Source organism: Antechinus flavipes, chromosome 4, assembly GCF_016432865.1.
Source record: "Antechinus flavipes isolate AdamAnt ecotype Samford, QLD, Australia chromosome 4, AdamAnt_v2, whole genome shotgun sequence".
NCBI classification, from domain to species: domain Eukaryota; kingdom Metazoa; phylum Chordata; class Mammalia; order Dasyuromorphia; family Dasyuridae; genus Antechinus; species Antechinus flavipes.
The window spans coordinates 482,212,618-482,227,208 of NC_067401.1; the positions used below are offsets into that span (position 1 = coordinate 482,212,618).

At 41.4% G+C, this 14,591-nt stretch overlaps 1 protein-coding gene across 1 annotated transcript in view; it reads left to right on the forward strand.

The window, feature by feature from the left end:
• Positions 1 to 14,591, forward strand: part of EVI5 (ecotropic viral integration site 5) — a 214,395-nt gene that overhangs the window by 171,585 nt on the left and 28,219 nt on the right. The window contains 1 exon segment of the mRNA XM_051999991.1: positions 7,442 to 7,537. Coding sequence (XP_051855951.1) covers positions 7,442 to 7,537 — 96 coding nt within the window.

Genomic DNA, 14,591 nt, shown 5'->3' on the forward strand with positions numbered 1-14,591 from the left:
GAGCCTTCCCACCACCTGCCGCCTTTCCTCCTGTTCCCATAGAGCTGATCGAAGCTATCCCCGGCCAGCTCTCCAGAGCCACTCCCCTTTCCCTCCTTCCCAGACCTCTGCAGGCCCCTTCGCACCCTCAGCCAAGAACCTGGCTTTTTCTTTCACGGGAAAAGATGAGGCCTTTGGCTGGGAGCTCTCTCTTCAGACCCCTCCTCATTTCGGGTCCCCCCATTGCCTGGCCAAGGCCAGCCCTTCCTCCTGTCTCCCCCAGCACACAGTGTTCCCCATGGCTCTCTCCTTCCTGGCCCCTGTCCTCCAGCTCGTGTCCCCTTGGCAAAACCTGCTGTGGCGGCTGCCCCGGCCCCCTGCCCTCCTCACTCTCCCCAGTCTGGCTTCCAGCCCAAACCTGATGGCCTCTTCTCAGTCCTGCCCCTGTCGCCACTCTTTGGTGCTGAAGTGCAGCCTTTGTCCCTGCGGCAAGCTCTTCTCTCTGGGTTTGTGGGCCCTCCCTCTCCCCTGGCTCTGTGGCTCTTTGTAGGTCTCCCCTCGGCTGGATCTTTGCTGGGCCCTGCCACTGCCCCCGGGGTCCTCCCGGGCTCTCTCCTCTCCCTCCACACTGTTTTACTGTCGCCTCTGCCAGTTCTCTCCCGGCCCCGGCCTCTTTCCTGACCTCCCTGTTAGATGCTTGAACAGCTCAGATCAGATTACCGTGTGGCTCTCGAACTCATCATACAGCTGAAATTCAGAATTTGTTGTCTTCCCTCCTCTGAGCTTTCTGGGGGCCCTTGCAGGTTCTGCTCAGGGTGGCGCTCGAGGTGTCCGATCTCCTCACTCTGCCCCTTGCACCCCCTCCCATGCCCAATCTGCCGTAGAGCCCTGCAGTTTTACCTTTTACTCCTGACCCGCTGCCAGCCTGGCCCACCCCTGCCCGTAGCAGTGGCCTCCTTCTTGGCCTCCTGGCTCCGTTCTCCGCTCTGTGGCCAAAGTGCTTGTTGCCACCTGCTCGATCAACTTCGGGGCCGTCACGTATACAGCAGCTACTGTGTGCCGGGTACTGCGCAAACAGCCGTGGGCATACAAAATATCCAGACCAAATTGGAGGCTATCCCCTAGGCCGTAGATGGGGTGGAGAAGATGGTGGCTTGAGGAACCCTTCTTGCACAAAGTAGGATTTAAGCCAAGTCTTGAAAAAGGCCGGGACAACTCAGAAGCAAGGAGGGAGACTTAGTAGAGACATTCAAGTCATTTTCTTCTTGCATATATCTGTCTTGAGCTTCCCACTCACCACAGCAGCTCTTTATGGTCAGATACGCCTCCTCCTTAATGTTAGTGTTCGGCTCTGCCCATTGCTCCCAGGGGCAGGAGAGAGAAATGTCCACCTTGAGCCTTAGTCCTTTTATCATAGCTCAGCCCAACTGCACGGGTTCGGTGTTCTCCCAGTGATCCGATCTGGAGAGAGGACGGCCCTCCCGGTCTGAGCTTACCACTTCTTGACCCAGGTCTGGGTCTGTTGGCTTGAGACTTTGAGGAGACTACTCCTGAATTCAGTCATCTGCCCCGTCGAGCCCTGCAGGTTGGAAACAACTGAACTGCCAGCTCCCATTTGATCTGGAACCCCCCCTGTCCAGGCCTAGGTGCCGGGCTAAAGGCTAGACTTAAGTCCTGGCTCTAATCCTGGCATCAGAGTGTCGTGGCTGTGTTTTCAGATCTTGTTCCTTATTTAGTCCCCTTCTTGAGCTACCCTTAGAACTGTTCCACAACCTGGAATTTGTGGCCTAGAACTGGATAATAAGTGACTACTGCCACATGGCACCTATAGCTATACCCATTGCTAGTTCAGAAGAGCCCGAGATTTCTTCCGTCCTGCTTCCCTGGGCACTGGACTGTTCTCCTGTCTATATTTCTATCCAGACTCTGTGTCTTGTGTCTCTCTCCTTTAGCTTCTCTGGCCTAGAAAAATGACCCACAGTGACTTTTTCTTAGCTTTTCCAATTGGAATTCAGACTAGTACATTTTCTAGACTATTGCAGAGAAGGGATGGATGGCAAGGGAGGCTCACTTGCTTCCTCTTCCTCCACTAACTTGACACCTCCTAGCCCAGCCCTCACCAGTGTCTCTACAGCCTTCGATACCCTCTGGTTCTTCATTTCTCTGGGTCTCCATGATAATGCTACTCTTCCGGTTCCTATCTGAACCCCCTTTCTTAATCTCCTTTGCTCAGTCTTCATCCAGATTGTGCCCGCTAAGCATGGCTGCCACCTAAAGCTCTATCCTAGTCCTTTGTTCTTCTCTCCCTATCCTGTTTCAGTTAGCGATCTCAGCTCCCATGGATTCAGTTGTCATCTTTGTGCTGAGGATAGTCAGGTCCACTTTTCCAACCTGCCTGCTATCTATATCTGGAACTGGATAGCCTATAGATTCCTAAACTCAGCATATCTAAAGCGGGGCCCATCCCCCCAAACCCAGTTCTGAACTCTGCTTTCCTGTCGAGCGAGCCAACTTTGTCCCAGGCCCCCGATGTGCCACCTGCTGTCGCCTTTTCCTTCTTGCTCTCTCTCACTCCCTCTACCTCATCTGCGGCTACATACTGTTGATTTAGATTTACCTTTATGTCTTCCCTTAGGCCAGCCTCTTTCTCCATTCTCTGGGACAGGCCTCCTCACTGACCTCAGACCTGGGCTGCTGTGGCAGTCTGTGGGTTTGGGCTCCCTGCTGCAGACCTCTCCCCACCCCAGTTTATCCTTCATTTGTTCAGCTGTCAGATTGATCTTCTTTTAAAAAAGAAAACAAAACAAAACATATCCAACCCTGTCGCCTTCCCTCCCCCCCTCAGGAAACTACAGCGGCTTTCTCTCATTTTTAGGATCAAATCTAAAATTTTTGTTTGACTTTTCACCTTCGTTATCTAGCCTCTTCCTACCTTTCCAGTCTTCTGCTTTAGTCTTCTCTAGATACCCTGGTATACAGGATCCTCCTTACAGTTCTGGCCATCTCTCAGTTCTGCACATTTTCAGTACCTGAATACTCTTCTTCCTCATTTTTTATCTTCTGGCTTACCTGGCTTCCTTCAAGGCCCAGCCAGAGGCCTGCCTTTTACAAGTCTCTCCCAGTCCCCTCTAATTTTAGTTCTTCCCTCTGTAAGCATCTCCAATTTGTGCACATCTTGTTTGTATATTGTTGTTTTTATATTGTTTCTTCTTGAAGGCAGGAACTATTTTTTGCCTTTCTTTGTATCCCTAGTACTTAATACAGACTCTGCTCCATAGTAGGCACTTTATAGAGCTTTTTTTTTAAGTGTAAAATTACTACCTCTATCCCTTCCCCAATTGAGAAGGCAAGAAATAAGATATATGTTAAACATTAGAAATCGTACAAAGTATGTACATGTTAGGTTGTAAAAAAAGAAGCAAGAAAAATAAAGAGAAAAAACATATACTTCAATCTGTACTCAGAATCCATCAGTTCTTTATCTGGAAGTAGATAGCATTTATCATCATGAGTCCTTTGGAATTATTGTGCGTCATTGTGTGGTCAGAATACCTAAGTTTTTCAAAGTTGATTATCATTACTATATTGCTTTTACTGTATAAATTGTTCTCTGGGTTCTTCTCATTTTGTGTCAGTTCACATAAGTCTTCTCAGGTTTTTCCCGAAACCATCTTGCTCATCATTTCTTTTCATCATAATCAAAGGCCACAGCTTGTTCAACCATTCTTTAAGTGATGGGTATCCCTTCAGTTTGCAATTCTTTGCCACCACAAAAAGAACTGTTTTAAATATTTTTGTACAAATATAAGTCCTTTTTCCTTTGATCTCTTTGGGCTATAGATAGTGGAATTGTTGGGTCAAAAGGTATGCACAGTTTTATAGCCCTTTGAGCATAGTTCCCAATTGTTCTCCGGAATGTTTGGACCAGTTCACAACTTTGCCAATAGTGCATTAGCCTACCTATTTTTCCATATCCTCTCTAGCATTTGTCCTTTTCTGTCATCTTCACCATTCAAATGGATATGAGGTGGATACCTCAGAGTTTTTTAAAGTTATATTTCTCTAATCATTTGTGATTAGAGAATTTTTTCATATGACTAGAGATAGCTTTTTATTTCTTCTTTTGAAAACCACCCTTTTTATCTTTTGCCTATTTCATCAATTGGAGAATGGCTCTTATTCTAGGAATATGACTCATTTTTCTGTATAATTGAGAAATGATACCTTATCAGAGAAACTTACTATAAAATTTTCCCTCATTTTCTTGCTTCCTTTTTAATTTTGCCTGCATTGATTTCATTTGTACAAAAACTTTAATTTCTCGTAATCAGAATATCTATTTTACTTCTCATGATCCTCTGTCCTTGTTTGGTCATAAACTTCCCCTAATTACAGATCTGATTGTTAAATTTTTTCATGTTCCCTTAATTTGCTTATGCAATTGCCCTTTATGACATTAGATAAACTTTTATATGAAACATAAACCATATGAGCAATCTTTCATTTATCTCCCATTTCCCATATTTGGATATTACAATGTTTAAATAGTTTAATTTGAAATTATTTTAAGTGTGTGTCATGTCTCTTTCTCAATTTTATTCTTTATTAATTTTGCTGTTTAAGCTAACAAGTTTTTAGTCCAGCTGCTGTACATAGGGAGTTGATTGAGGAATGATTGACACATCAATAATGAGTCATTTCCTCTGTGTGTGTATGAGAGAAGAGAGAGAGAGACAGAGAGAGAGACAGAGAGAGTGAGAGAGTGAGTGTTGGAATACACGGGAGCTATTAGAATACATGGGAGCCACCTGACAGTGGCTCCTGGAGATCCAACCCAGAATGGATCTCCTCTTGGGAGAGGATGATACAAGAAGACTGAGAGGCAGGTGCTGTTCTCTGATGACCTCTTTGACTGAGAGGCCATTGTGTTGTCTGACTTCTCTCCTCTTCCCTCTGCCTCCAATTTATCTCATTCCCAGTCCGCAACACCTGTGCCAGCAAAGCTGCCCTGCAGCTCCTTCAGATGCTATGATCTGCATCTGTGGAGGCTCACGGAGAATTGACCTGTCCCTTATCAAGAGAGACAGACAGACAGACAGACAAAGAGAGGGGAGGAAGGGAAGGAAGAGACAGAGACGGAGGGAGGAGAGAGAGAGAGAATGTGTTTCATTTTTATGATACTATTAATTGGTATTCTCCATGTTCAGCAACTTCCCTTGTGCCATTGTGATATTTATATAACCCTTAAAATCTGCCTGATGCTCTATGTAAATGTTCTCATTTGATGAGCAGAACAATTCTGTGAATTCGTCTCTTGACTTGATCATCCAGCTGATAAACATTAGAACTGGGATTGAAATCTATTTCCTTGACTTCCAGCCTATTTTGTGCAGAGTGGGACATTTCTGATGTTAACTCAGTCTACTGAACCCCCTAGGCTTACTACTCCTTGACTAACTCTAATTCTTCTCCTCTAATCCTCAGCTAAGATACTGTTATGTTCGTTCAGAAGACTGCCTCTGGATTCATTTAGTCTCCAAGGCCTATCCAGTTCCACAGCTTATTCAAGAGCTGGAAGACTTAGCATCTTGGAGTTAGTAGCAACATCAGAGGTCATTGAGACTAACCCCTTGGTAGAGCATTAGTATTGTCATTTAACCCCTCCTCCCCCCCTTGAAGACCACCTATGATAGGGAACTCTCTAAATGCCATTATATTCTTGCCATTTTTCTTTATTCAAATCACTTTGTTTATTCTAAGAAATCTTGACTTCTGTTTTCTTTTACTTAACAGTTTTCCTACCATGTTCAGAAAGCTCTAATAGAGGGTATTTTTTAAAAATTGTATTTGATTATTGCATTCTAGACCTCTGAACCAGGTTGAACCCAAAGCTGGCTTAGTGAATGTAGTGATGGGCTTCTCTAAACTTTCCCCTCAATAGGAGGTACTGTATGCACCGAAGTAGTTGGTACTCAAAGGACCCAGATGGAAATAATGAAGTTTTAGCTTGTTTATTTGTTTTTACTGGTCCTGTACTTTCAGTAGTGTAGGGAGCTTCCAGCAAAGAACTTCTTTTACCAACACAAGTCAACATCTTTACAATTGAATGTGCTCATTATTAATTGTATGTAATAATAATCATGATGCCATTTAAGATTTTACTTATTCTTCATCTTTTGCAAAGAAAAAATGATGCTTCATTTTAACAATGTGTTTTTTTGAGAGAGAGCATGATGGAATGATAGATGGAGAGATAGACTCCAGCAGCACAAAGAGAACTGGGTTGGAATTGCTGCTTTCTGTGCTTACTACTTGTGTGACAGTTGACAAAGCACCTAACTTATTAAAGCCTCTGTTTCCTTGTCTCTAAAATAAAGATACCACTAGGACCTGATTCAAAGTTCTGGGGAATCTCAGATGAGTTAATACATGTGAAGTGTTGTGCAAACCTCAGAGATGGCGCGCCTTATCCGCTGACTGTAGGAAATAACCTCTGAATTGTTCCTCTGGCCAGTGGTGGCTTGTGATGGCTCCTTCAGGCTTTGCTCACCTTACTTTCAGCTGTTGGTCTGACCAGCAGTGCTCATTAGAGAGAAGGAACCCGTGCTGTTGACAACAATGTGGAATCTTTGATGACTTCCAAGGTCCCTTCTAGCTCAGCATTCATCCCTGTCCTGTTAGGGTCACTCAGAAAATTCTCATGATGCTTAGCCAGGAAGGATGTGAAAATGACCCCTCCTGGGCATACATGGGAAGAAGGGCGCAGGCCAAAAGGCATTTGCCACCCACGTCTGGTTTAGTTCTAGGCTAGTCTCTGCTCAGCCTCCTCTGGAGCACCTGTGTAGAATGCCAGCAGAACCAACACATCCTTCCTCAAGCAATTTAGAGTGTTCTTTTTCTTTCTGGGCATAAACAGGCTTCCCAGAGACACATCAGAGGGCTTCCCACAAACTCATGGATTGGTTATTGGGGTTCCCTGCTTATACCCTTGAGAAGGGGTATGGGGCAGACTATTTGGGAATCCAAGTGAGGGGTTCCCTCTCCTGAGGCAGACTGGTGCTTGCTCTGCAGCCTGGGGTCTGAAAGGGGTTTGTGATGCTGGAGGATCACGGAACCAGCACACATCAGACTCGGGTCTTCCTGACAGCTGGGTAGGCTTTCTCTTAATTTTCCCAATGTGCTCAATTACTGAGAAATTTGTCAGGGGAAAAGAAGAATGTGATTCTTTGACTAATTCAGTTACTCGATCTTATGTGCAAAAAGGCATGAAAACTTCTGTACTAAAAGTTATTTGGAAACAGCAAGCATAACTTGTGTGATAGTTGGGCAGGCTGTGGGACTTCAGGCGGGGGTACTCAAGTGACAGCCTCTCTGCTCTCTGAAATGAGGCCGCTGGGCTTATCCCTTGGAAACTGAGAAAACCCATTGTAAGAGTTTGCTTTGCTTGGTTTTCACCAAACAGAAAGAAGAAGGAAAGGTTCAAGGCCAGCTTAATAAGTCTGACTCCGCCCAGTACGTGAGAGAACTGGAAGAGCAGATAGCAGAGCTGCATCACGAGGTGAGTGAGGGGCCGGGGGTGACAGCCCTAGGCTTCTGCTCCTCTTTCTCTTCACGACCTCCACATTTGAAGGCCATGTTCCTTCTTACTGATCTCATGACTTTGAGGCAAAAAACCTGATGTGGATTTTTTATTATAAATCTAACTAACATTTTTAATGATGACCTTGATGTTTAATTTTTGTTCCCCTAATGAGGATTTTTTTTTTCAATGAATCTATTTAATCCCCAAGTTGAGAATTTGTTTTCTCCAGTCTCTGAATCTTTCAGGAAGGAACTTACAGCACTTAAAGTTATAATTTTCATATTAAGTAGTTTTTGTTATATTTAGAAAATAATCTATTTTCTTATGTGCAAATTCACAAGTCATTACAATGTCTCTAATGTTCTTTACGCCTATAGAATAGATGTGTGGTAGGTGTTTACCGTTGGGGGCAGAGGGAAGTCTTTCTACCCCCATCACCTCTCTCCCCTTATGCTGGTTTTACTGAGATTGCAAAAAAGGATACTTGCTTAATATCAGTTAACAGATTTCTAAGTATGTGAACACTTTTAAACTGACACCACCTTGAATCTGTGAAATTCTCAGGAAATTTTCAAGTATGTTCACTGTTAACGGTGACTTTAACTTAGACTGTTTAGATTTTCTTTTCATTAAAATTAAGCATTTGAGGGTTTTTCTTCTACCATGCAATGCTTTAGCAGAATATTGGTAGTATCATTTTTTGTCTTTATCTAATAATCCTTATTTGGTTGTATCATACACTTTATATGGAGTAACCATTTTGTTAATTTTAAAAATTGTACTAAAGAAAATAAAGTAATATCAGCTTACTATTACAGGTTTTGAAATTACAGATGCTAAATAAAGCTCATTTGACCCAAAAGTGAGGTTGAACTCTTAGGAACAAAAGCTTTCACATCAGTTTGCAACCCACTTCATTTCCATTTAAAGGCTGAGAGACCTGCGCCCTTCCATTTAACAGGAAAGGTAAACATTCTTAGACTTTCTTGGATGAATTAAAGAGTAAATTCCAAAGATAAAAGAGGTAGAATCTCTTAAATTTGGACTCTTAGTAGAAAATGTTTATGATGAGATTTCTGCTAGAGCCACCTCCTGCTTTCGAGCCAGAGGATCACTGGCTTTGGAAAACAGAGCTGACTGACTGATGTTCTGGCTCTCCCATGAGATGTGAGCCAAGTCACTGCATCTCCTCCTGTGGAGATATGGGGTTAATGGATCTCAGACAGGCTCTCTCCCAAGGTTCTTGGGTGGATCAGATGAGATAGAATCCATGTGAAAGGACCAAATAGAAACAAGTGGTATATCAGTGTAAGCCCTTCGGGGCGCTGCAACTAATTTGCAGGGAGCTTGGACCCTTTGCTGCTTTTCCTCTCTCTTGTTGCTTTCTTTGGGACCCTTTTTATTTTTTTTTCTTCCAAATAGATCTCTCAGAAGGTAGACAGAAAGAAAAGCTGGAATGGAAATTAGTCAGTATTACATCTTGGTTCAGTGGCAGTGAGAGCTGAAACAATTTTTTTTTTTTAATATTCTCTGAATTTTAGAATAATTGAAATATGATCCTTCTTTGAAGAGCTACGTGGTTTTCGTAGAAAACTGTCAAGTCATATGTGAGTTAATCTATTTAGCAACCATGCTTGTTTTTTAATACTGTAAAGCAAAATTTGTTAAGCATATGAATCTAGAGTTTTGGGTCTGAAGAGGTAAAGGAGACTATATAATTAGTGGACTGCTTCACATGAGATTGAGGATCTCTTATTCAAACAAAACAAAATGTAGCCATTTGTATGGCACTTCTCAGAACCAGTTTCTGAGGTAGGCATTAGGGTGCACTTCTGTAAGGCTTCTGGGCAACCCAAAATGTATTGGATAACAGGAGCTGGGAGTTCACAGTGTTCCCCCTTGGTTTTGTGGGGAGTGAGGAGGCCAGTCAGCCCAGGTGCCAGTCAGTGGTGGCATCAGGCTTCTTGGGGGGCAGGGCCACCATAAGCCCAAGCAAAGGAGGGATACCCAGTCTCCCCCACCTTGCAATAAAAGGGCCTGTTTTTATCTAGTGGCTACAACTAGACGGGAACATTGTGAATTCTCCTCCTGTGCTTTGCAAGCTCCCTCTATATCAAAAAACAGTAATAGTGGGAATATATTGGAAAAGCTTGAGATTTGGTCTTCCCTACTTTTACATTTTGTGTAACTCCAGTAATGGGAAAATTAAAGTAGTGAAAAGTCAGTACGAGCTCGCCATTGGAGGACAAGGTAGACTTTGAACTGGGCCTTGGGAAAAGTGATGACTTGGAAAAGAAGGGGTAACTAACCCTGCAGGGTAAGCAGCCCCATGAATGAGGAACTTGGGTCAGACTGCTCTATGAAGGAGTAAGGGAGTGGGGGGGGGGGTATTAAAGAAGGAGAGAGTGTTTTAGACAAAGTAAACCTGGAAGCAGTTAACCCTAGCCCTTGAACAAGAAGATGGCATGTGCCACATTTATTCAATGCCCTGAAGATAGGAACTACACTCTGTAGTTTTTACTTTTTACTCTTCAGCACAGGGCCTTACATATAGTAAGCACTTTGTTTATTTAAATTACTTTAAGTTGATTGCTAAAATTTTTTAAAATGAAAATTGGAATTATTCCTTATCTTGATATTTTAATGAATAAGTAAAAAGTAATTTATCAAATACTTCAAATAGCCTAAGCACTGGACTTACAAATACAAAAGCAAGACCATCTCTCCTCTCAAGGAACTAAAGCATATACAAAGCCTAAGGACTTTAGGGTTACACAGAGATGGGGAGGAGACCAAGAAGGCAGTTGGTTGACACTCTCTTTCCAGAAGCAATGGTTCTATCAACTTGATTGCCAGAGAAAGGTAGAATGGGAGGAAAAGCCAAGGAGAGGAAGGATTTCTAATTTCATCAGTGTCTACCTCACCCACCAGCAGAATATAGCCTGTTTAATTAGGAGATGGTCTATGAGTATTGCAGCATCCAAAAATGTCTACCCCTGTGGCCCACCCTGAGGATGAGTCTCTAAATCAGCCAAGTGGTCCTCTGGTAGCAGACATGCAGTCCATCCCAGGGCCTTTTCTCTCTTGATAGTAACTTCTAGAGCTCAGTCATCATTGTAAAGAAATCAGTTCAGAGTTGGAGGGATTCCATATGTACTTAAAATATGCAAATTCTCATTGTTTCCTGTCAAGTAAAGCATTCCCATAGAACTAAAAGTTTGATAAAGGAAATTGAAATACACAATGTGCAAGTCGTCCTTTTTTTTTTTTTTAACTCTGAAATAACTTTTAGAATAAGAACTTGCTCCCAAGAAATCATTTCTGTTACATTTAGAGCCTTGTGTCAATAACATAATAACTATATCTTTTTTAAATAACTTTTCAAAAATATTTCAAATCCTATAACAGCAGATAATTATGCTCTTAAATCCAAAGTATTTACTGAGGGATTTTTTAAAAGCAATTTTCATAGTATATTGTAAGTAAGCATTTAATAAATTCTGATTGATTTTTCAAAATATTATGTTAATATGTTTGTAAGTTTGGGATTTATTTTCACTAATTAAAAGATTAAAAAGGTCAAGCTCCAATGTATCACCACCTTCCAACCCAAAATATTGACTCCCATGGATTTATGACTAAAATCACTACTTCCTGTATCAATGAAATGTTACAAGCTGCTTCTTAGGGGGAAAAAATGCATCATTCAAAGGGAATGTGTGAGTTCTGAGGAAAAGTTGTTTCACAGTGGAAAAAATAGTCTTTTCTGATCTGTCTGGTTTTATATTTGCTTTTCGCACTAGTCTTGGCAAGAGCCTTTGAACTTCAGGTTAGAAAACAACTTTGAAAGTGTGTTGAAATGTCTTGTCTCTGTAAGTGTTCTCTTTCTTGGGGTGACCTGTTAGTGGCCTCTGCTTTATCTGCACTTCTCCAAATGCTGAAGGAAACGTTGAGACAAACTTGCAACTTCATCTTCCTGGAGATAGAACTGCACTGTGCCCACCAGACTCACTAGAGCATGATGACGTGTCCATGAAGATGGAATACCCACACCTCTGGAAGTTACTCTGATGGTCTGATTACCCCCACAGGAATCAGCATTACAACTTTTGACTGGAGTTCAATACAAATATCAGATTATTAAAGTTAGATTAATCAACCTTCCCAGCACTATTTCTGAAAAAAGATTTTAGAAGAGGATTATTCTACGTCTAGGCTAACTTATCTCTATTACATTATCTCCATCTCTATTATACTGTCAGAGACCAAGAGTTCAGAGAGGCAGGACTAATGGTAGAGAGAAGCCAAGGAAACCTGTCTTGCTATTGACACATCCTGGCTTTGTGACTCTGGGCACATCACATACCTTCTTAGACCACTATCCAAGACTCCAGTTGTTTCCAGTTGTAGCGAAGATGCTAATCTACATTACAGAGGACTTCTTCACTGAGAGTTTCCTTTATCAGTAATCACAGGTCCAGTTCTTATCCCAATACTAAAAATTAAATAATTTCCAAAATACGTATATTTTTGCACTAAAATGGAAATAAATGGACTCGCATTTTTAAATGTATGCCAGTCCCTTAAAAGAGAATGCGGTATTAGTGGATAGAAAGGCAGCTTTGGAGACAGGAAGGTCTAGAAGCAAACCCACAGGTCCTTACTCACTGGCTCTGGCCCATTGTCTGAGAACTCTATAATAGAGAAAACTTGCCTTCCAAGATGTAGAGGGAATTCTAACAGGAGTTCCCTCAGACAGCTGAAAATAATTCTAACGTGTTCCAAGCCACCAGTGTATTCTTAGTTTTAGAATTATGCTAACTAAAACCAGTGGCTTTTGTAGGGAGTTAGCATCTGAAATGGCCCTTAAAAGAGAGGATTTCAGTGGATGAAATCATGGAACTGTAGAGTTAGAGCTGAAAGGGAACATAAAAGCCATCATAATGAACACAGGTGTTAGGAGTCAGGAGACTAAGCTGGGCCATTTACTCTTTTGGGACCTTTGGCCAATTGTATCATTTCTGTGGTGCTCCCTTTCCTTAACTGGTTTTGTTTTGAAGAAAGAAATGTGGAATGGAGTAGTCTCCCAGGTTTCTTCTAGCTCTAAATCTGTGATCTAGTGGTTGAATCCGACTCCTTCACAATCTGTGGACCCAGAATGGGTGAAGTCCATTTTGGGCATAGAGGATGGAAATGACATAAGGAAAAAAAAGAGCAAGAATGAAGGACAAGACATTACCCTTATGAGAGTAATTCATTTTGGTAGTATGCATAGAATGCTTGATAGAGGAATGATGTGATCAGAAGATTTCACAGTCATCAATGTGAAGGATGACTTCGAGAGGAAATAAACTGAAAAGAGCCTTTATTGGAAAGAAATATAAATTGTCAATGTAGTTTTCCCACTAATTCATGTTTCTTCACACTTTACCTTAACGCTCCCCCAACCAAGTCTGAAATTATTTCATGAATACTCCAAGAAAGTGTTTTCATATTACTTCCTTTCAGTTGAAAGATTTTTCCCCAGCAGTTAAGGATAATTTCTCTCCCCTCCAGGACACAAATCAGTTTTAATTAATTTTTAGGCTTTACAACCAACTAGACTCTATATATTTTTTAATATTCTTTATATTCATAGTAAAAAAAAAAAAAGATAGAAGAGACATGGAAAAAAAAATGTCCTCATAACAGAGAAAAGGAAGCCTGCTAGGGCAGAAGATTGTATACATTGTTAGATCTCTGTATCTGGAGTTCTTGATCATTTTTCTGTCATCCAATTAGCAGTAGGAATGGAAAATTTCTTTGCTGTAAAGATCAAAACATTATTCTCTTTCTCTCTCCTGTCCCTTCACCCTCTTTCCCTCTTTCCCTCTTCTTCTCCTCTCCTTCTTCCTTCTCTCCCTCTCTTTCTTACTGACCAGGTGATACCCTTATGAAGTTTAAAAGGTCAGAAGATGCAGAGTTCCACATCTGTAACAGTTATAGCAATATTCATATGAGCTATTGTCAGTGTGACTAGAGCAGAAAAGACTAAAGAAAGGCAAAAAACTAGAAGAGGACAAGCTCTAAGGGAGACTTTATGAGGACTCCAAGAAGGGAGAAAAGGACTTCTGATAACTAGGAGCTGAGAGTACTTTTGGCCCCGGGTGCTTTCTCAGTTAAAAACCCACTCTGCCCAGGAATCTTGCATGTACAAGGTTTAAGAGGATATTTCTATAACAACTGTCCTTGTTATAACTACCTAGTAAATAGCCTTTCTAAAAGTTAATTTACTCTAGCTGGTAATCATTGGGTAGCCTAGCAGATGGGGGCTCATGAAACTCCAATGACTCTTTAGATCCCTAGAACCTTGAAGGGAGAAATATTAATAGAGGCCCTGTCTGACAATTCAATTAAGAATTAGGGAAATGGCACTGGAAGAGAATACAATATTATTATAAACTGAATTCTTCTCTCTCAGATTGTCACAATATGTCTAGGAAGCCATAAGTTTTTTAAATAATCAGAATGTTCTAAATGCAACAAAACAAAAGCTTTTAATTAATGTGTAATTCTCAGCTTTTTAAAGAATTTGAACATGTGTTTTTATGAAATATTAAACATAAAAAATGTACACACAAGATAAGTAAAGAGCATGCTATAAATAATTATTGATTTTTTTTCCTTACAAAATTTAATTTTACATACTATAAAATCATAGTGTTTGAGGACATGTCTCCATGTCTCCATGATATGTCTCCAAAGGTTTGTTTTCATTTTGATCAGTATTTAATGTTGTAGTTTCTTCTAGATAATTGTGTAAAGTGAGGCTTGTTTTTTCCTTTGTTCTTATAGAGTTGGGGAAATCAATTGTTAATTATGCTGTCCCTACCAGAAATTTATGTAGCCCTGGATCCAAGTTAGGGTCCTTGCATTGCCTGCAACTACTCTTTGAATCCTGGGCAAGTCGCTCTCTGGGCTTGTTTACTCTTTTGCACACTGGGAAATCATCCACACACTCTTCCTTTGACCTTACAAGAGAGGGCATTTT